The 22,646-nt window shown below is 43.4% G+C and overlaps 1 protein-coding gene across 7 annotated transcripts; it reads right to left on the reverse strand.

The window, feature by feature from the left end:
• Positions 1–459: 459 nt before the first annotated feature.
• On the reverse strand, positions 460–22,600 carry ATPSCKMT (ATP synthase c subunit lysine N-methyltransferase). 7 transcript variants are annotated; one of them, XR_016020595.1, is made up of 9 exons: positions 22,172–22,307; positions 21,691–21,804; positions 14,631–14,713; positions 12,768–13,057; positions 10,851–10,988; positions 9,571–9,621; positions 3,860–4,032; positions 1,882–2,004; positions 470–615 (listed from the first exon to the last, which is right to left on the reverse strand). XR_016020595.1 is itself a non-coding variant. In XM_088796429.1 (8 exons), the coding sequence occupies exons 2-7, from the start codon at positions 21,792–21,794 to the stop codon at positions 3,862–3,864; spliced, it is 837 nt and encodes a 278-aa protein (XP_088652555.1). In that variant the 5' UTR covers positions 21,795–21,804; positions 22,172–22,307; the 3' UTR covers positions 460–2,004; positions 3,860–3,861. The 7 variants fall into 7 exon arrangements, 6 of the variants coding, with proteins under 6 accessions (XP_088652555.1, XP_074185183.2, XP_074185184.2 ...); XM_088796429.1 differs by having other exon boundaries at positions 460–2,004; XM_074329082.2 differs by lacking the exons at positions 470–615; positions 1,882–2,004 and having other exon boundaries at positions 3,806–4,032.
• Positions 22,601–22,646: the final 46 nt, after the last annotated feature.

Consider the following 22,646-nt stretch of genomic DNA (forward strand, 5'->3'; position numbering starts at 1 on the left):
TTCCTTGTACTCCTGAGGAACCATCTCCCCCCTATAAAACTCGCTGGGTGCAGGGATACGGCTGAGGCTCTGCTGTCCCTCAGCCCTGCCCATGTCCCCAAGAACAGGACGCTCTCCTGGGATGACTCATGTCAGCTGTGAGTGCCGTGTCCAAGTTCACAGCCCTCTTGACTTGGTACAATTCCCCAGACACGGCTTTGGGAGCTACTCTGAGTCTGAGAATGGGGCCCCCCGATGCGGGAGCTATCCATCCCTCTCACACACTCGACACACCTTCTGACCTGGCCAACCAGTACTGTCTCCTCTAGTGTTCTCCTCTAGGGGGACGGGGAACGTGCCCCTGCTGGCTCACAGGCCCCTGCCATCGCACACTGGGAGCCCCCTCACCCAGTTCAGCCTCACACCCTCCTGCCTCTAACAGGCTGCCGCTTCCTGCAAGTCACACAACACCCAAGTCAAAGCAGCTTTAAAACAACATGGGTTTATTACTTCACTCTAACAAGATGTCTTGAAGTCGGAGGCTCCAGTTCGGTTCAGCAACGCATTGTCGCAGACCCGGTCTTCCCTCTTCCTGCTCCACCAGCTTCACTACATCGGACTTCCCCTTCACTTTCCCTGGTGGTGCAAAGTAGCTGCTAAAACGTCAGGTGTTACTGCCCTAAGCAGCCTGTCCGGACACAGGAAGGACGCTCACTCCTCAGGCTTCTTCTATCAGCAACAAAACCTCTCCCGAAGCTCCCAGCAGATGTGCAACCTCACTGGCAGGAACTGGATCCCGTGCATACCACCCACCCTGACGCCCAGGAACGGGACCAGACAACTGCAGGGCCCCTCGTCCCTCAACACCTCAGTGCCTGACACCTGAAAGACTGGGGCTTCTGTTACTAAGAAAAGGGGTGATGACAGCGGGGTAGAAGCAAGCAGTGTCCGCACTCCTCCTTTGGGGGCCCGCTGGCGCCCCCTGCTCTGGGAAAGGTGGCCTGGGTCAGAAGCCTGCAGACTCTGCCACCCAGGCCAGGTGAGCAACGCTCCTGTGGCCAGTGAGTCTGACTTATGAAGGGCTGGGCACACTGTGTGGCCTCAGCAGGCGACAAGACACACCACACAGCCAGGGCCTGTGCTTCCTGAGTGTTTGCTGAGACTCAGGCAGACTCGCGCAGTGCACTGTGCAGCAACTCACAGGTCTTTCCTGAAATGCACTCAGCCGGGCTGGGCTAGGGCACTCGGGCTGCAGCGCGAGCTTAGAAGATTCCTCCTGCACGTGAGCACGTTAATGTCTTCACAGCTGGGCTTTCACACCGCCAGCCACAGAGAAACTACACTGGCAGAGGGGTAGTGCCGGCTGTGGTTTGTCAGGAAGCTGGCATTTTTTTTATTGTTTTATCGTGGGGTTCAACGCCCCCTAGCAATGGTGAACACACTTCATATGGAAGAGAGCCTCATTTCTTAAATCCTTTAAACTTCGTTTCACATGCACATGGTGGAGCTAAGCACTGCAAGGAGTCTGAATGCCAGAACTGGCGGAGGGTCTGATGGCGCCCCCCCGGGATTGCGATCCTGGGGCCATGCTTCTGGAGAAGACGCATTCAGATGGGCACATGGCTCCTTTTAGGCTACGTCACCCTGATGTGTTTCGACTCGTGTTTGATTTTTTTTAACGAAATTTTACCAGATTAGCACTCATCCCTGATTCCAATCTGCACAGACATTGTTGAATCCTGTTTTTGACTTCGAACATAGTAGCTGTCATTCCCTACCTGTGTCCTGTGCAAATTTCATCAATGTCCTTACCCTAGTAACTGGTGAAAATTCAAACCACCCATTCAGAGAAGCCACACTCACTTCTACAGGGAAATCCTTACCAAAAGGTGCACTTCTTACCTGAAGGTACAATTTTAAAAAGCAATTAAAGATCTTGCAGTTTCCGTGAATCACAATACTTCTGTGAAACGGTCTGTTTTACTCTGAGGTCGCAGGATTAAGCATCGTCTAATTCTTGGGAAGCTAAAGGAGAAACCCCAAAAGTGGCAAGTTATATTAGTACTCTGCGTGTAACCTGATGCCTCTACAAATCCACCAGGAATGCGTGTGCCTCTGGCCACCACACTTCCTGGCAAGGAGCTACGATGGGCCCCTCTCCACGCATGCCCAGCCATTACAGGCTGGCCAGAGCAGACGGTGAGGGGCACACACCCAAGCTGCACACCATGGCAGAGAATTCCTGCTTCATTAGCAAATCTGGGCCTCTTGGGAAAAGGGCAAGTGATAGCAGCCAAAAACCCTGACAAATGTCCACAACACCCTGTCCCCAAACAGTTGCTCTCTACACTATCACACCGTTATTTCTTATAGACAACTTCATACACACTAACATTCACTCACCTATTTCTTTGTGTCCCCCTTCTAGAATATAAGTTCCATAAGATTAGGGACCTTACATGTCTATTCACCACTGAATCGGAAAAGCTCATTACACAGTAGACATTCAGTAAGTATTTGCTGAATGAATAAATGAGTCCCCAGTTACTTCTCATTTAAATAAAAATTATCAAATTGATCATATTTTTATCAGTTTAGTAAAAGACGCAAACCATCTCACTTTATCAGATCTCTGCAGCAGTTTGTTATTTAGGTTACAAGGCTGGGAGTTCAATTCTTTTCTGTGATAAGCAAGGATTATTTGAGTCACTATTCAATATTAATTTTTCAGATATATGAAACCTGTCTACTCATATTCAAAGATTTTTCCTTAACTTGTCTTTATCTAAATCGGTCAAGTCTCTTCTCATAAATGAGAAATATTAAATAAATGGCTGCTTTCATAAAACAAAGTGACTAGTAGAAACAATCTGCAACCTCTGTGAATAGGGTTTCCATTAGCACCTACAGTAACAAATACTATTTACAGACCAAAGACTACATGCCATGAGTTTTATAAATCAGTCCCCAGGCCCCAGTTCAGTGTATCATTATCCCAATGACAGAGAAATTGAGGAAACCAAGGCTCTGAGAAAGTAAGTCCCCGTCCAAGGCCTCCTGTTCGGTCCAGGAGGGATCCAAACTCAGGTCTGGCTTACGCCAAAGCTCACAATAATTTATTTTACTATTAAATCATCGCCAACCACTCCACTGCCACGTATCTTCTCTAAATACCCTATTTTGTCAAATCTGAGAGCCCATCAATGGTAGTTGATGATGTAGGCTGCCCATTACAGCTATAAAACACCATCTACTGAAAGGTACATCACAATTCCAGAAATGTTAAAAGGTGTATGTACACGTACACACACACACCTTAGATTCGATAAAATACAGTAATCTACTAGTCTTGGAACAAATTATTCCTAGCAAATGTTATGAAATATAAATGCCTCTCTAAATCCCTTAGAAAATTAATTTTGTCATGAAGTTCAGAGAAGAAAGAGCTAACTCTTACATATGAATGAAGTTATAAGAACCTGCAAACATTTACCGATATATACCCTCTTTAAAATTGTTTCTTCTCATCTGCGGCATTCAGTCATATCCTTGGTAATGGGAACTGCTGTCAGCCTCTTGCCTGTCCATCAACATGACCATTGTTTAGTCATATTTTCATGCATCCAAGTACATAAAAAGCTGTAAGCACTTTTTTTTAGAATATACCAAGAAAGGAGACTTTAAAGCTACCTGTGGTTCTTAACTTCTATGTGTTTCCTCCAAAAGTTAGGGAAAGTAATAGCAATTTCTCATTCCACACCAAACAAAAATATACCCTTTGCTAAACACATAACTGTAAGTCTGTAAAATCAAAGACCACCAACACTTCAGAAAAACTCAGTAAATTTTATGTTTGAACAACAGACAAAAATGCATCGACCTTCAGAGCCTCTTTTCCCTTCCTCTGAACGAGCTCATGTCATATGCCCACACGGTGTCTATCCCCTCTCCGGTGACCTGGTCCGGGGTCCAGTGCGGGAAAGGGAACCGGCAAGCGATGACTCTAGCATCACCCTCAAGTTCAAGCTCAAGTTTCTTCTCCAACTGCAGCATCTGTGGAGAATGACAGCCATGTTTTCAGCGATCGGTGGGTCAGAGGAAATGATTCCCAAATGTCCTTCTGTATTTGAGTCCCTGGAAATACTTGTGCAAAAATTACTAATTGTAAAAAAGATCACGTTGGGGCGTGAGTACATTATCAAACAAGCCATTAAAACACAAGACTATTAACAACAGTTATAAGAACATTTTTTAGTATTAGTCATGAAATACACCATGTTTTGCAGATGTGTATCACATATTTCTGGTTTTCTAACTAAAATTATGATGTGGCAATAATTAAAATGAGAAGCAGATGGAAATTATTTAACTACCTAAGTATTTCAATCTACTCTGTCTCAACTATTTAACACATTTCCACATTTTTAACATCTCTGAAATCTCACAATTGACATCATCTTAGAATTATAATTGGCAATATTTTTTTCTTTCTCAACAGCAAATGTGCATATTAAAATCAATAGCATTTAGTCAATGATACGGAATAATTAGACTGTGAAAAAATATACACATTCTACCAACTTGAAATATAATATTTCATACTTTTTTAAAAATATATCTATAACTTATGGATAACTTATAGTCAACTTATAAAAAGTAAAATCCTCTTACTTATCACTTTTGTGTCATTTTACCAATCTACTGGTGATGAAAGCATTTTATTGTTTGCTAAAAGAGTACTGACATTATATGAGTAAATTAACAATCATTTAAAAATTTCTCTTCATGTCCTAAAAATATATTACTACTTTCACCTTTGAGAATATTTTTTCTGCTTTCTTCTTTTAATTTATTTTGAAACAATTTCAAATTTACAGAAAAGTTGCAAGAATAGAACAAACAACTCCCATAAACCTATACCCAAGATCACCAACTTTTAAGTTTGTCATATTTGCTTTATCCAATTTGCCCTCTTCACCTCTCTATGAACATTTACTTTCTAATTTGAGAATAGGTTCAATACAACATGCTCCTTTATTCCTTAATGTCAGTGTTTTCTAAGAAAATATTTTCTAAGAAATCGCCCCAGCAGTTATCACATTCAGGAAATGTAACATTGTATTCCAATAAAATGATTCTAGTAGTAACATTCCAATTTTGTCAAATGTCCCAGTCATGGCCTTGCTAACATTTTCCCCGGGTCCAGGATCCCATATTATATTTAGCTGTAACGTTTCCTTACTGTCCTTTAATCTGGAGTTCTTCCATCTTTGTCTCTTATGACAATAACATCCTTTAAGGATACGGGACAACTATTTTTCCGAATGGTACTCACCTGGGTTTCCTTTGATGTTTGCTCAAAATGACTCAGCGTGTGGGTCTTTAGCAATGACCCCTAAGTGGGTCTGTGACCATCTCAGGGCCCCACAGTCAGACGCCCATGGGGTGTTCCTGCTTTGAGGGTGATGGTCACCACTGGGTTAAGGTGGTATCTGGTGTCTCCACAGTGTGGCCACTATTTGTCCTTTGTAATGGATCATTTGCGGGGAACTACCTTGAGAGGATGTACATATCCTGTTACTCACCAGACTGTCCTCCCACTAGATGCAGCGTTCACTGATGATTCTGGCCTGAGTCAATTTTTACTATAATCGTTGCAAAGTGTGGATTTGCTAATTCCATCACTTCTCTTAGATGGAATTCTACAATCTACCGCAAGGAAGGGCTTTCCCTTCTCCCTACCTACCTGGCTAGCTAGCACTACAAGGATGAATGCCTAGGATCTGATTTCATTTCATCAGCGACAATAATCTGCCCTCTCGTTTATTCTAATGTTCAAATTGTTCCATTTTGGATACTGGGAGCCTCTTCAAGCGGCTTGCTCTTTCCTTTGGAAGTGCCCTTGTCAAATATTGTGAGCACTTCCTTATATTTGACCCTAACAAAATGTTCAAGGCTTTTGTATCTTCCCTTCCTAAGCCCTGGGATCAGCCATTTCTCAGATATTCCTGCTTCCTCTGGGTGGGAAATGACATTTAAAAACCAAGATCTGAGCAAAAACTACTACCTTTAAAAGTACCAAAGCAAATCAAGACAAACAAATCAATAGTACTTCTATGAAGATTTTATTCTTTTATAAAGTGGTTTGTAAAAACTCCTCTACATGACCTACAGATACAGTGAGCCAAAATTCTGATTCTTCAGTAGACTCAATACCAAGATAACAAACAGTAAATTCCATTAAGGATGGAACATTTCTATTCTTTTAACATCCAGGAAAAGATGACTTTAAAAAAGAAAATGTTTTGCTCCATGGGGGGGGAAGTTAAATAAGCAAAGAATGAAACAATATGTGTTTTTCCAAAATATCAAGGATTTCTTATGGTAATTGTGTTCATAAAAAGGGTAATTGTAAACGTATCCACATTACCATTATTCTTTTCTCTTTTAGTTTCTTTTACTTCCAAATGACTGTCATATGCTAAGTCAAGATAAACCTAAAAATGAAAAGGAGTTATTTCAATCATAAGAAATTAACTGACTAAATTACGCATAAATATGCAACAAATCTGGGTCTTGATATCACACACAAAGGGAAGCAGTGAGGTGTCATGTCTGTCTAATGGAATTCAAACTTATTCACACAATTATAGGCTTTAGAGTGACACGAACTCATCATATTCTAATTACATCTTCAAAACCTGACACGTAAGTTGACACCAGCTCAAAGGCATGGAAGACAAACCAGCCATGGCCGTCGGCAGGTTTGAGCCCCTTCGTCACTCCTTCGTCCCCGAAGCACTGGCTTCACTGGGCTCCTAGGAACCCACCCCAGCTTTCCTCCTCCCAGGTCCTCCTCTTGAGTCCTTTGCGGGTTGCCTCTCACCTGTCAGAGACCAGGCCTCAGACCTTGGATGCCTTGCCCCCTCCCTGGGCACTGATGCCTAAAACCTGACCTCCAGCCCACTCTCCCTCCTGAGCCCCAGACGCCCTCTATCCACCACTGTCAACTCGATGTCCCCACATCCATCTCCAGCACCACATGCCTCCCGAATTCCTGATCTTCCCCAGCCACTCCACCTGCACCGTTCCCAGCTCACAGATGGCAACTGCAAACTTCCAGTTGCTCAGGCCAAACCTGGGAGTCACCCTTGACTCTTTTTTGCTCACCCAGGACAGCCTGTGATCCTTTTCAGCCCCAGCAGGTTCCTCCACTCCTCTGCTCAAAGCTGCGATGGCTCCCGCCTTACAAGGGCCCAGAGTCCCTCACGTCCCAGGGACGGCTTCTCACAGGAAGACATTTGACCATGAAAGGTCCACAGGTGTTCACTAAGCAGGCCCAGGGCTGGGGGACTGAAGTCAGAGGGATGGACACGGCCCCACACAAAGGGGCCCAGAGGACGTACAGGGAGCTGGGGGAGCAGGGGTCACTCTGTGCCAGGCCTTGGGGCCCTGTGGAGGGTTTGGGCCTTATCCTTGCTACTTTTAAGCAGCAAGAAGTCACAGAGGGTTTTCACAGGGACACAAGTGATCGGTCCTCCATTGTGAAGAGATGCTCTTGGTGCATGAGCAAGTCCTCTGTGTGCGTATTTCCGATCCTACCACTGGACGCACAGGTCCGAGTGGCAGTCCTCACTCCTAGTGCGTGAGATGCACACCAGTGTAGGAACGTGTAGGGAACCTCTAACATCGAGCTGTGATTGCAAAGAGCTGTGAGGAGTAATCAGCCTGGTATCGGAAACAGGGTGAGAGTTTATAACACCAAGGTTTCTACCTGCAAAGTGCCCTGAGTGTCCTCCTGGCTCTCTGAGGGCCTATGTGTGCTTCCGCTGCCCTGGGAAACATTTCATGCCACAACAGCTTTGCTGAGCCCCCGACTTCAGGGAAGGGAAATGCATTTTCACAGAAGACTGAATGATGGAGCCCAGAGAGGTAAAAGGACTTGGCAGGGCTGACCTGGCCTCTGGCTCCCCAGCACGTGCTCTCACTCCTGCTCACGGCCTCCCTGCAGGCCAAGCTTGGCAAGAATGGAAAGCAGGGGCCTCCACACCTGAAACTGGGCCCTCTGCGCCCGTGATCAATCCACCTGCATGGAAAACTGCAGGTCATTCCCAGGAATGTGGGTGCTTCCTGGATGTCAGCTGCTCCCCTTCTTCTTGGAAACAGTGGAATGCTACAAGTTCCTTATTTAAGATTTCTCTGTGTGCAGAAGAATGGACAATAACTGCACAAGTGTTGATCAAAAAAATTGGGCTCTTATTCCCCGAGTGAACAGCTCCAAAAACTGACAATCCTTCCCACATGATGAGCAGCACCAGGACTCGGACCCCACGGGCTGTGCAGTGACAACGACCAAAGGCCACTGCTGCCCCCCGCTGGGACGGAGCTGCTGTGGCTTCACGGCCCACATCTCAGGCCATCATCCGGCCTCTCACTGCTGCCGGGAGTCCCACTACGTATCACCTTTCTAATTTCAGAAAGCGTGGATTTCAAATTAAAGTTATTTGCCCCCAAATGCTAATTATTCTGAAGGAATGACCAAATATCATAAGTATCAAATAACCATCAAATATCACAGCAATTCTACAATCCCAAATAGTCTGTGTGTTTTTTAATGGCCAAGGATCATGCCTTTCTACCTCTTTTGATTTCTATAACAAAAGTGTAGACACCTAGGCTTCATCTTAATTTTATGCTTATGAACATATAGAATCCTGTCACTTTCAAGAATATATAACAAAACCACTTCTAAATTGACTTCAAAATAATAAAAGAAAATGGCATTGCACTGAAGGTTCCAATGGTAAGAAAAAATTTCAAGCACTAAAATATCTCATATAAAAATTAAGATATGAATAAGAAAACAAATTTCCCTGTATTTTAATTGAAAGCCTTTTCAGTTTTATAGTGGCATTTCAGCAAACATCCAGTTTCTGCAAGATTATTATGGCTACAATTACAGACTTTGAAAAGTGAACAGGGATTTCTTGCCATGGTCTGAAAACCAACAATTACAACACTAGCATCCCATCCTGGTCATCTTTCCAAAGGCTAAATTTAGGGCCATTTTCAGTACGCTCTGCAGTATTTTCACTTTTGAAAGTACATAATCAGAGTTCAGTACAAATCAGTTATCTGAGGTCAATTGAAACTAGTCAGCGCTCACCCACCCTGAAAATTATCTCCCTGCAAAATCGGAGGCATGATCAATTCAAAGGGAACATTCCCATTAACTTTCCCGAGTGATTCGAGCTGGATGGAAGTGAGCGACCGTGAAAATCTCCAACTACATGACACACTAGGAGCTCATAAAGCAGTTTTCAGAATGGAATTTTTAGGGCTTAGGTAGATCATTAAGACTTTTTATCTGGAGCAAAAGCTTAAAAATACGACTGAATCTTTTACGATTAAACTTGTAAAGCCCTGAAGTATTTTGTTTAAGCAATGAACTGAAATCCAGTGTTGCCTCAGAATCTCTGGGAGGCCGGCATTTTGCACACGGGTGAGCAGGCCATACAGAGGTGGTCTGTTAGAGCTGGAAGGGCCTCCACGCCCCAAAACCAGACAGGGGACAGGAGAGTGCATACTCACCATCTGAGGCACCCCAAAAATAACAACGTTTGAGTACTGCGAAAAAGTAACCTAAAGGAGAGGGAGGGAAACAATTCATGGATTAACTTTTAAAGCCAAACATCCAGCTTAACTTTTGTTTCAAAATGAGTAGCAATTTTCCATTTCACTAAATAGTAGGTTTTCACAGAGTGGCCTCCTTTAAGATTTCACAAAGAAAAAAAATCATGTGCACACTTTTGTTCATTTTAGTTCAATCCATCAGTTTTCCAAATGCTTCCCCGTAAATTACCTCATTTCATCCTCACAGCGACTCCACCCAGGGCCTGCCCCAGGGGTCATCTGACAGAAAGGCCAAGGAGTTGTCCAGTGACCAGCTGGTAGCCGAGTCAGTTGACCTTGGGCCATCAATGCCCCTGGTCCACACTTTCCTACTCTACTCTACACCAAAGTGGTTTTGCAAGAACTCAAGGAATCTCAAAACCACCTGGTTTTTAAGTTGAACCATCCTTAAAATTCTAGTCCCCCCTCTTCTTCTCTAAAATAAGTTTTCAAAAGCAGTAAAATGGTCTCTGGTTGAAAAACTGGGGGGGGGAGTGCTTTGCCAGTCAAAATTCTTATTGCCCAATAAAAGTCTTATTTACTCTATAGAGAGATCGTTTATGTATGGCATAAAAAAAATGCAAGCAAAACTCAAATGAATTTTTATAAGCTACTGATGACAACATTACAGTGGGAAATTCTTATTTAACAGAAAGCATTTTACGGAGCATTGCTAGAGCAAAATTACAGGGCTTTTTTTTTTTAAGAGTACAAATAAACTTGCAAGTATTTTGTACTTTACAAAGACCAGGACGTGACAGTATGGTTGGTAGATTCTTTCTTTCTCTGTCTCTCTGCACGCACGCACACACACACGCACACACACACACAGAAGAGTCTACTGTTTACCAAGAATGACATTAACAATGCCTATATTACAATATATAAGATTCCCAAATAAGATTAAAAACAAATCTCATCATTTTGTAATAAATAGAAATGAGGGTTTCCTTAAGTAAGCAAATAAATTCTTGGAACTCACATGACCGACCATGTCATAAACCTTAAGCTTCTACTCTAGAGTCCAGCTGATTTGCAAATCTATCAACTTAAAAGATGTTCACATCTCATTATGCTGAAATACACACTTGTATTTTAATTACTTTTCTTTTTACACATTTTTCAGTTCTCACTCATACTAATTATGAATTACAAAGTTTTGGCTGGAGTTTTCTAGGACCACTCACTGACTTACATACCTTCCACAAATCTGAAATATAAAATTTGGCCAGGTCCTGCACCCCTTCTCGCCACGCGCGGTATCTAGAGTACCAGACCAGCCATGGGTTTAACTCATAACCAACAGCTGTGAATCCTTCCTTTGCAGCTGCTATCACCTGCGGAAAGAGGCCAGCATTTACTCAAGGTAAGAAAAACATCAACTTACATGGGCGAATGATATATTTCCTATTTATGATCTATAATCATAAAACATCCCATCGAAAGGCAACTCCTTCGTTCAAGACACCACTGGAAGATAAGTGTAGCTTTGTGGACAAGGTAATGCCGGTTACTAGACAAGGTAACTCAGTTTTCGTGTTTTTGTCAAAGATGTCACGTCAAGCATCAGTACGGATAATCCAGTTTGCTTTGGACGACTATGTAATTAACTCTGGACGGGCCAAGCCTTGGGTAGGTCTGACAAAAAGTTACAGAAAACCCATGGCATCTCTCCCTCAGGGACAGCACGGCAGCGGGCAACATGCATGAGCCCAGGAGGACGAAGTGTGAGCTAGTTTGTAACAGGCAATCAAAATAACCTGTCAGTTAGGCTTTCCGGTCGGGAATTCCCGCCCATTCTCGGGAATTTTTTTTTTGCTTTCCTGTCCCTGAATCCTGAGAAAAGTTGGTTGGGAAATCGGGAAAATCGGCTCCTTGAACCCAGGTGGTTGGTAGTATCGGCCGTCACTTTGCGGAAACAATTCATCGTGGAGAACAGAAAACAGTTTGTATTCTGGGATTCGGGAGTAGGAAAGCGAAAACAATTCCTGAGAACGGGAATTTCCCGCGTGGAAACCCTACTGTCAGCAAAGAACCTGCAATGAATTACATATCTCCTTAGTATTTAAGATTGTTCACTCAAAATTGAAAGCAGGTAAAATGGAACAAGTCAGAATCAAGCCAACTGGAGAATGCCACCTGTCTCCTAAGGTGAGAGAGAGGGTGGGCTGGTCCCGGGGGGTCTCTCTGCTCACTTGATCCTGCCACCACTCTTCCAGGCAGCACCCCTGAAGGAGCTGTCCCACTATGGCAACTTCCCGAGTAACTGCAGTATTGCCTCTTTTAAGAAGGACCCATTTTCTGAGAAACCACAAAAATACCATTCGGATAGGTAAGGCATTCAGACCTAGACTTCAGGACTTCCTCCTGATTCATATACTCAGCTCCTGATTTCTTAAAAACACAAGGCACGTGGAAACCTCTTCTGATTATTCCGGGTCACCATGATGAAGTGTAGGGCCCATGTGTGCAGGCGCTGGGGGCCTGTGGCCTGCTGCTCTCCACACTAAATGTTTCCGGAACACCAGACTTGCCTACGGCTATCCTCACTTTTCAGCTCATCACTAGATGGAGGCCTAAAGACAGTGTCACCTTCCCCGTGGAGGAACATGCTCTGGGACACCCACTTGCCAGTCAGTGGCCTTGAGTCTTTACTCACAGGTGTCCAGTTGGGATCAGAGTCAATTGAGGGCACTAAACGTCTGACCTTTGGATAAGTGAACCAACTCTTCCTTATTTTAACTCTACATTACCCCATAGAAATTATACACGTGTAAGTATAGATAAATGTAAAAAGAGATGATTTAACAGGTTTATTCTAGATACGCCACCTCTATTGGCCCAAGTTTCTTAACAGGCAATGTCATAATTACCAATTAATTGTTTCTCTTTACCCGGTGTGTCTGCAGAACATTTTCCTTTAAGAGATAATGAATTAAACTGAGAAAAATACATTCCAAATTCATGTTGGAGGATTTGATAGTTCAGCCAAATTAAACAACTGCTTTATTAATGTCAGATTTAGCGAGAAATCTTTGCATAAACCTCCTAAAAAACGTGAAACAGAATTTTAACAGTTCTGGCGCCAAACCTTAAAATGCCTTAGCACAACTCACAATCCGTCCATCGCCACTACCAATGTCCACCAGCGGTCCTCTTCTGCTGCGCAACATTTTCACAACGTTTTCGATCTGCTTTGTGGTTGCAGGTACAAAAGGCAAACAAATTTTTCGGAGGGCGGGTGTTATAAATGGTGTGGCCACGGCATACACAGCCACCAGTGTCCCCCCAACAACCCCAGTAACTAAGAATCCCCAACTGCTCTTCTTCAAGCCGTTGGCTTCAAGACTTGTGGGCAGAACATGTCCTGACTGACTTTCTTCTTTACGTGTCCCCGGGCGCGTACCTAGATTGAGAACAAGCAGAAAATATACATGTAACACCAAATCTGAAATCCAAAGTAGCGTTTTCTTCTACAATTTCTCATTGACAAACAAATTCATGCTTTGTAAAGGATAATATAGCTGAATACAATTTGAATTATAAATGTAGGACTCCACAATGAGTCCTAAATTTCACGAACTAAATTAAAGTGTTTTAGAGAAAATTATTTGACACTAAATAGTATTAATCAAATGGTATTTAGTTTTTGTGGAAAACTACAGTGTTTTCTTTCCAACATTCTTTTTTGTTGTCTCCAGAAGTCAACCTTAGAAAACAACGTATTCATTCCTATTTGGTATTTTATGAATTCAATATCCACTAATACAAATATTCACCATAAACTCCATATTTTTATGGTCCAGAACAAAGACTCATAAATAAGCATGAAAATGTCTAATTATTACCCTATTCCAAATAGGAGAAAATGATTTTATATCAAAATTAGGCATCTCTAATCATCACACAAAATTTTAAAGTAATAGAGACAAAAAATCATGTTTTACTAAAAATCTTAATGGTAATAAAGAGATTTTTAAAGCAGATCCAAAAAAGAACAAAAAGCAATCATTTCAATGCTATCACAAGTATAGAATAAAACAAAAGAATTCCAATTGCTGATTATAGAGAAATGAACAATACCTTATTCTCTTGAGTTTTATCCTTTAAACACAGTCTTAATAAGATCTCGAGTTTTTCACATTGAAATTGACTTGAAATTAATTTTGAAATTGATTAACGACCAGCACAATACCACAGATAGGGGCATGAGCCTGCCGAAGGTAGGACCCCAGCCACAAACCTTGCTAAGGGCGTGACCCATCACCTCTCTGAACCCCGTTTTCCTCATCTGCAAACTAGGGGTCACAAGGTCGTTGTGAGGATGACATGAGTGGATGCAGCCAAAGCACTCAGAACGGTGCCTGGCACTGGAACCCCACAGGGAACAAGACTATCCTGCCCTGAAGCAGCTCACCGTCTAGCTCAGGAGCTGAGACCAAAAACAGAAACCCAAGGAAACAGGAGGGAGGACAACAGATTCATCCAAAGGCAGCAGGGTTCATAGTTTCAGTAATTAGTAAGTCAGTGAAGAGATCCAACGGATTAGTTTCCTATTGCTGCTCTAAGAAATTACCAACCTAATGGTTAAAACACGTTTCCCGTCGTATAGCTCTGGAAGCCAACAGTTGGACATGGGTCGGACCGCGTTCCTTCCCGAGGCTCCAGGGAGTGACAGTTTTGCTTGCCTTTCCTGCTCCCAGGGCTGCCTGTGTTCCCTTTCCTTTGGGCCCTTGTGTTTACACGGGGCCACCCAGACAAGCCAGGGTTATCTCCCTATCGCCAAGTCCTGAACTTCATCCCATCTGCAAAACCCCTCAGGTAACAGTCACAGATTCTGGGGATTAGGGCGTGGACCTATTTGGGGGCGAGGGGAGGGAGTCATTATTCTACCTACCATAGCCATGAAATGTGGTGACCTGTTACAACTCTGTAAAGCACAAGTTTGAACACCGGACACACCAAGGGCTAGCCCATACCTGCGTCCCTTCTCCAGGGCGGCTGATCAACCACCGACACCTTCTGTTCAGTGTGCCTCTTTTGTTGTGATGCCTGAGGTCTGCTAAAGTGAGGTTTAAAACCGGTTCATAGGGGAAACCAATGCAGAAACAAAAACAACAGGTCTACTGCTGGTGCTGAGGTAAAATTAAAGTTTAGAAAGGCGATGGTGTTTTATAGAAAGCAAGAGTCTGAAATACATTTTCAGTTATACTTTTCAGCATTGTATGAAAGACCTTATATGCTATAGCAATAGTCATGCATTTGATTATTTTTTGAAAAGGCACAGCACATGTCATGGCTTGCATAAAATTATCCTGTGGGCATTCCAATTGTACAGCACAGTGGTTAAGAGGATTTGAGTCACACAGTTCAAGAGGCTCAGAACTTAACTAGGGTAAGTTGCTGCATCCTCATGGGATTGTTGGAAGTTATATAAATAATACATATAAAGCCCTTAGCACAGGCCTGAGAGAGTGAGTGAGTTAGCTGCTATTATTCTCAATACTATAGGAGGTGTGGGGGGGATACAGGGAACCAATAGTTCTTAACAGCTTTCTTGAGCTATAATTCATATAACATACAATTTGCCCATTTAATGTGTACAATTCAAAGGTTTTTAGTATATTCATACATATGTGTGACAATCCCCAATTTTAGAACATGTGCATTACCTCAAGAGGAAACCCTTATCCTTCAGTTACCAACCTCCGAGCCTCCCCCTCACTCCCTGGCTCTAAGCAAGCACTAATCTATTTTCTGTCTTAACAGAGTTCCTATTCTGGACTTTCACAGGAGTGAAATCATATGAAAGTGGTCAACATGTGGTCTTGTGTGACTGGCCTCTTTCACTTAGCATGTTTGTAACATTCATCCGTGCTGTACCACGTATCAGCTTTTACTCCTTTTTATGACCAAATAATATTTCACTGTATGGATGGACCACATTTTGTTTATCCATTTGTCCATAAATGGACAGTTTCTCTAGTCAGCATAAGCCTGTAGACAGCCGATTACACAAACATGAGTCAGACAACCCAAATTCTACTTCACCTGTGTAGATCTGTACCCTTGAATTCAACCAGCAAGATATAATAATGGGCTCCTGTCTCCAGGGCCTTCCATATAACCTGTGTGTGGTGTAGGGTCCACTTGAGACAGATACAAAGCAGGTTGTGAGAAATGCTATAACGTGTACAAAATGCTGTGGGAATATAGGGGTAGGTGGAGGGAAGACCGATCCCAAGAATGGAACCAGGAAGGTGTTGACAGAGAGACAGAATCTGAGCTGGGCCTGAGGGTGCTGGCAAAAGAAGGAAGCCTAGGAACTAAGGCATAGGAGGCGGGGAAACCATTTGCTGAGTAAAGTGGGAGATAGACCAGGAAGGGAGGTGGGAGACCTTGATGCGAGGCTAAACATGCATTTTACTCTTGTGCACTGGGATGAAACTGAGCAAAATCACCACAATATTTGTGTTTTTAAGAAAAGCAACACTAGCAGCAGTGTCCCTTGATGCAATCACTGAATTTTCTGTCACAAGGTTTTATACCTGTAAGTCTTTCAACTTCACAAAAATTTGTATGAACTTTTAAAGATATTATGTAAATCCAATATAATTATATTGCTACCTCCAGTCAATAAAAAAAGTATTGATTTTTATCAGTGAAAACCAGTCTCTGAAGATTCAAAACTAAATTCAAGACTGCTTCTACAAATTTCTAATCCTTTTATCCTTTTACTGAGACATGTTCAGATTCATATGACTATTTACTATGGTAGAAATAAATGACAAAGATTTCTGTCAGCTGTGCTCTTTGGAACATCGATCCATTCCATTAGATGAAAGCTGTGGCGGCCACTGGCTGTTGAGCACTTGGAGAGTGTCAGTCCTTGAAAATAAAGGACCCAGAGCAGAGATCCAAGATGGCAGGGTTGAAAAACACTGTGCCTGCTTCCTTCCGTGAACACATTAAAATTACAACTAAATTATAGATCAACCTGGAGAACCACCTGAAGTCTAGCTGAACAGTTTTATAACTAAGGATATAAAGAAGAAGCCACATCCAGACTGGTAGGAGGGGCGAAGATGCAAAGTGGGCTGGCCCCAGACCTCCACGTGGCAGCTGAGAATCAGGAGGGGTATCTCGGCCGTGGAGGTTCACCCGAGAGCAAAACGTCCCAGCCCCACACTGGCCTCCCCAGCCTGGAGTACTTGTGCTGGGAACAGGAGCCCCCCACAATATCTGACTGTGAAAAACAGTGGAGATTCTGACCATCTGGGCGGGACAGAAGGCTGTAGGAAACCCAACTGTCCTCTTAAAACAGCCTGCGCACAGACTCACTCAGTTTCAGGCACCTACTCTGGGCTCCAGGGGAGGGATGGTGACTCAGGGGGTAGTCAGAGGCATATGGGGGGGCAGACTGAGGTGTGTGACCTCAGGGGGAGGCCTGGAAGACAGTTGCCATTTTCCCTGTGTGGGACTGCTCCTGTGCAGCCAGCAGGTGGGCACCAACTTTCCTGTATTGAACCCTCCCCTTCCGGCCAAAGCTGAATCTGATTGGCGTGGTGAGATCCACTGCTCTGGCCTGCTGACTCACTAGGACCCCACTCCATCCAACTTCCCCAAAGCTGGAGGCACTTTCTCTGCCAGCAGCCAGCCCCACCCACATTGCCCTTTCTTGGAAAACTATTGGAGTCCACAGGCCCCAGGCAGGCCGGGACTGACCTTGGTGTGCTCTGGGACTTTGAGTAGCTCCAGGCTCAGCACTGGAACCAAACCAGAGCCTACATTAACCTGGTGACCACAGCTCTTTCCACTCCATAGTGTCCCTAAGACCTTGCCTCATCCAACTCGCGCAAGGCTTTATCAGTGGCTAAACCTTAAGGAAGCCAGCAGGTGGCAGCAGGCCTCGAGTTGTCCTGGCTTATTGCGGAGCTACCCCAAGCCCAATACTGGTGACAGAAGTCCTCAGTTCACAGCGTGGCCTCTCACATGAGCATACAACTTTAGCACAGGCAGTAAACCACCACAGATCACTCTGTAGCTCCTACCAGCTAGTCCCCAGCAGGTCACAGGCAGTGAGTGACCTGGGCCTGCATCGTAGCCCCTCCCAAGAAGCTCCAGAGCCAACATACTTGGAGGTTGGCTTCAGACCACAGCAGAGCACCACCCAATTAACCCCACAAGAGGCACACCTAAAGGGTGGTCTCAACAGGCAAGAGCCTGCTGGGGTGAATCACACTTAGTGGGGTAAGTTCCCCACACAGCAGCCTTAAGCTATGGACGGGTCCGAAGCCCACAGCCAACCAGCCTGAGGGTCAATCCCACCCACTGATGTGCCAGTAGCAATCAAGGCTATAATAGGAGGGCACACACAACCCACATAAGGGACACTCCTGGAGCACTCAAAGCAAGTGACCAGGGAGACTGTGCCAGGGCCCCACAGGGCACCTACTATGTAAGGCCACCCAGCCAAGAGTGGAAGACATAGCAGATCTACCTAATACATAGAAACAACACAGAGAGCCAGCCAAAATGAGGAAACAAAGAAATATATCCCAAATAAAACAGGAGAAAACTCCATAAAAAGAACTAAACGAAATGAAGGCAAGCAATCTACCAGATACAGAGTTCAAAACACTGGTTATAAGGATGCTCAAGGAACTTAGTGAAAATTTCAACAAAGAGAGAGCAAGCATAAAAGAGGACATAGAAGCCATAAAAAAGGGCCAGTCAGAAGTGAAGAGTACAATAACTGAAATGAAGAATGCACTAAAAAGAATCACCAGCAGACTAGATAAAGCAGAGGGTCAAATCGAATCAGTGATTTGGAAGGCAAGGTAGCAGTCGGAACAGCAAAAAAAAAAAAAAAAAGAATCCAAAAACAAAAAATGAGGATAGTTTAAGCAACCTCTGGGATAACATCAAGCATAACATTCACATCACAGGGATGCCAGAAGGAGAAGAGAGAAAGCAAGGGATTGAGAACCAATTTGAGGAAATAATGACTGAAAACTTTCCTAACCTGGTGAAGGAAATAAACATACAGGTCCAGGAAGTGCAGAGAGTCCCAAATAAGATGAACCCAAACAGGCCCATACCAAGACACATTATAATTAAAATGGCAAAGGTTAAAGACAAAGAGAGAATCCAAAAAGCAGCAAGGGAAAGGCAACTAGTAACTTATAAGGAACTTCTCATAAGACTGTCAGCTGATTTCTCAACAGAAGCTTTGCAGGCCAGAAGGGATTGGCAGGAACTATTCAACGTGATGAAAAGCAAGGACCTACAACCAAGGGTACTCTACCCAGTATGGCTATGATTTAAAATCGAAGGACAGATAATGAGCTTCCCAGACAAGAAAAAAGCTACCAAACATCACCACTAAACAAGTATTACAAGGAATGTTAGAGGAACTTCTTTAACACGTTGCATACGGATCACGAGATTCTTCACGAGGGATTTAAACCCCGCCGTACACAACGTGTTAAGAAGGCTAAAAAAGATCAGAATTATGAAAATAAAATGGCAATAACTACATATCTATCAACAATTACTTTCAATGTAAATGGATTAAATGCTCCAATCGAAAGACAGGAGGGCTGAATGGATAAGAAAACAAGACCCTTACATGTGCTGCCTACAAGTGACTCACTTCAGATCGAAAGACACACAGAGATGAAAAGTAAAGGGATGGAAAAAGGTAGTTCATGAAAATGGAAACAAATAAAAATCTGGGATAGCAATACTTACACCAGACAAAACAGACTTTAAAACAAAGACTATAACAGACAAAGAGGGACCCAATAATCCCACTCTGGGTATTTATCCGAAGAAACCCAAAACGTTACTTTGAAAGGACATGCACATCCGTATGTTCATTGCAGCATTGTTTACAATGGCCAAGATGCAGAGGAAGCCTGGGTGTCTGTCGATGGATGAATGGATAAAGAGTATATATATACAGTGGAATATTGCTTGGCCATGGAAGGGAATGGGTTCCTGCCATCTGCAGCGGCATGGATGGACCTGGAAGCAATTGTGCTTAACGAAGTATCAGACAGAGAAAGACAGATGCAATGTGATTTCACTTATATGTGGAATCTAAAGAACAAAATGAAAAAATAGAAACAGACTCACAGAGAACATTTTGTGGGTTGCCAGATGGGAGTGGGGTTGGGAGTGAGTGAAACGGGAGAAAGAATTAAGTATAAATTGGTTGTTACAAAGCAGTTACAGGGATATAAGGGACATAGTCAATATAGTAATAACTATGTATGGTGTCAGATGGGTACTAGATTTGTTGGGGTGATAGATGAGGGGGGCTGAGTGAAAAGGGGGGATTAAGAAGTATAAATTGGTAGTTAAAAAATAGTCATGGGGATGTAAAGCATAGGAAATATAGTCAATAATATGGTAATAACTGCATAGTGCCAGGTGGGTGCTAGACTTGTCAGGGGGATCTCTTCTTAAATTACCTAAATGTCTAACCACTATGCTGTACACCTAAAATTAATATAAAATAACACTGAATGTCAACTACAACTGAAAAATCAAAAGTGGGGGAGGTGAAGGGGAACAAGAGGTCCAAATTTCCAGGTATAAAACAAATAAATCAAGGGGATGAAATGTACAGCATAGAGAATATAGTCAATAATATTGTGATAGCATGGTACAGTGTCAGATGGTTGCTGGATTTATCATGGTGATCACTTCTTTAGATATAAAATGTTGATCAACTATGGTGCACACCTGAAACTAATACAATATTGTGTTACCTATATTTTTAATCTTTTAAAAAAGAAGACTCTTTTTAAAAAGAAGAAAGTAAAGAACCCAAAGAGGTGAATTTCTGTTGTATCCATGCTTGCTTAGCTAGTGACTTCTGATAATGGTTGAAAATCTCAATTTTCAGGGACAGATTTGGGCCAGCTAGAGGCAGTGACAGACGTACAAAAAAGTACACAGGGTTCTCATTCAAGTTCAAGCCCAAGGAAAAAGGCCAAGAAGAAAGAACAGGACTGTTTGGAAGTATAACCTGCCGTATTTGTTTAAAGTGGGATTTACAAAAAAAAAGTGAGAATTACATTTAAAAAAAATAAAGTTCAATGCCACATGAGTTTTATTACAGGCCAAATAGAAGGCAATAAGGTACCCTGGAGACATCTAAAAACAAAAAAATGTTAGTGACAAGAGTAAGGGACCATAGTAACAAAAGGAAACCAGACTCTGGGTGGTTAGCACACAAGAGTATATACAGACGGTGTCAAAAAAATGTATACACACTTTAAGAAAGAAAAAAACTATTAAAATTGTAATACTCAGTATATACCAATAAGAAAATATGAATACAAGTCACGTTTGACTTGTGCAATTACAAGAGGTGCTCAAACTGGTTACCATGAGTGTAATTTTAATACATTTTCCTTTCTTAAAATGTGTGTTCATTTTTTTGGCACCCTCTATAGATGTCATATCATAATGTTGTACACCTGAAATTTGTTATCAACCAGTTACCCCAATAAATTTAATAAAAATAATTTTACAATAAAAATAAACTGGGGTTTATATTTAAATATCACAATATTTAAGGGCTATTGTGTACTTGCATTCACACACCACTTGAAAAACTACAGCATATATTTATGTCTCTAACATATTTTTCGGTCCCTTAAGAAGCCTTTCTTGCAGTGGTCTAATGCCATTTGTGTTCTTTTGATATACAGCACCTATCAATACTAGAAAAAAATGACAGGAAATAAAAATAAACTGCACGGAGAACATCATTAGATATTTCCTATACTTCACAACAACCTAATGAGCCAAAGAGATTGCAGAATTCACCATTTTGAATGAGGAAATACTGAATTGGCCAAGTTAAAGTGGATTGAGACCTGACTCCAAAATCTGAAATGTCCCTGGATCATCACTCTTAAGTCTAAGAGAAGTGGGCCAAGCATTAGAAGTTAAATGATCACGAACCAACCAGGGACAAATCCAGTTTTTGACTTTCAGGCCAGGGTTAAAAGTTCAACGCACCCATCAGTTTGAACATTTGAGTAGCTAATGAAGACCAGGAATAATCCAACAGGCGTAGGTCTGTGTTCTTTGGCAGCTGGGGTGCAGGGGGGCTGGAAATCCATAACAAACAGCCTGTAAAATATTAGGTTGTGATCAGTGCGCCAAAGGAACAGCAGTGTTACGGGATCTGGAGGACGGGGTACTATTTAGCGAGGGCGTCAGGAGAGCGTTCCCAGGCAGCACAGCACCGGCTTCCGAGGGGGACCCTTACTGAGCACAAGGCAGTGCGACCCTGCTTACTAGCTGTGTAACGTGGGCAAGTTGCTGCACATTGACGCACAACGGGCATTTCTTTAACAAACACTCACACAGCGCTTGCTGAGAGCCAGGCCTGTGCTCTCTGAGTCCGCACCGCTGCAGGGCGACACGGGTACTGCTACTGCCGTTGTCGCAGACAAGCAAACTGAGGCACAAAGAAGTCCCTGCCCCAAAGACACACCTAGTCAATGACAGCGCTGTGACGCCCACCAAGACAGTGTGACTGCCAGTACCGAGACTCCCCAAGATTCTGCCAACCACTAGGTGAATTATTCACCCTGAAGGGCTCAGGACAGTTGTGGGCGGCCAGATCCCAGTACCAGCAAACGCCCCCGCGACCCGACGAACGGGCACGCCGGCCGAGGGGCGCCGGGGCGCGGCGGGCATGAGCACTGTACCCCAACGCCGGACTCCGAGCCAGAGCCGCCACAGCGCCCGCCTCCGACACGGCCCGCGCCAGGCCTGCACCCCAGGAGCCCGCCATGCCCAACCAGCCTCACCTCCTCCTCCCTCCATCGCGAGATTTCCGGCAGCGGCGGGGGGGGGGGGGGGGAGGAACCCGGAAGTGGATTCTACCATCTTCTCGGAGTCGGTGTAGGAAGGAGGGAGAAAAGAAAGTAAATGAGTTCCTCGTCGGGACCCTAGTTCAGAAATTG

Source organism: Rhinolophus sinicus, chromosome 3 (genome assembly GCF_057876585.1).
Source record: "Rhinolophus sinicus isolate RSI-liver-muscle chromosome 3, RSI-T2T, whole genome shotgun sequence".
Lineage (NCBI taxonomy): Eukaryota > Metazoa > Chordata > Mammalia > Chiroptera > Rhinolophidae > Rhinolophus > Rhinolophus sinicus.

Bases quoted from the DNA above. Each gene is read 5' to 3' on its own strand.
- ATPSCKMT (XM_088796429.1), bottom strand. From the start codon at position 21,794: ATGGATTTCCAGCCCCCCTGCACCCCAGCTGCCAAAGAACACAGACCT. The intron at 10,989-12,767 runs GTGAGTTGTGCT...CTCTTTCCGCAG, and splicing joins GTAGTGGCGATGGACGGATT to GTGATAGCAGCTGCAAAGGA. The intron at 4,033-9,570 runs GTGAGTATGCAC...CATTCTCCACAG, and splicing joins TTTTTGGGGTGCCTCAGATG to ATGCTGCAGTTGGAGAAGAA.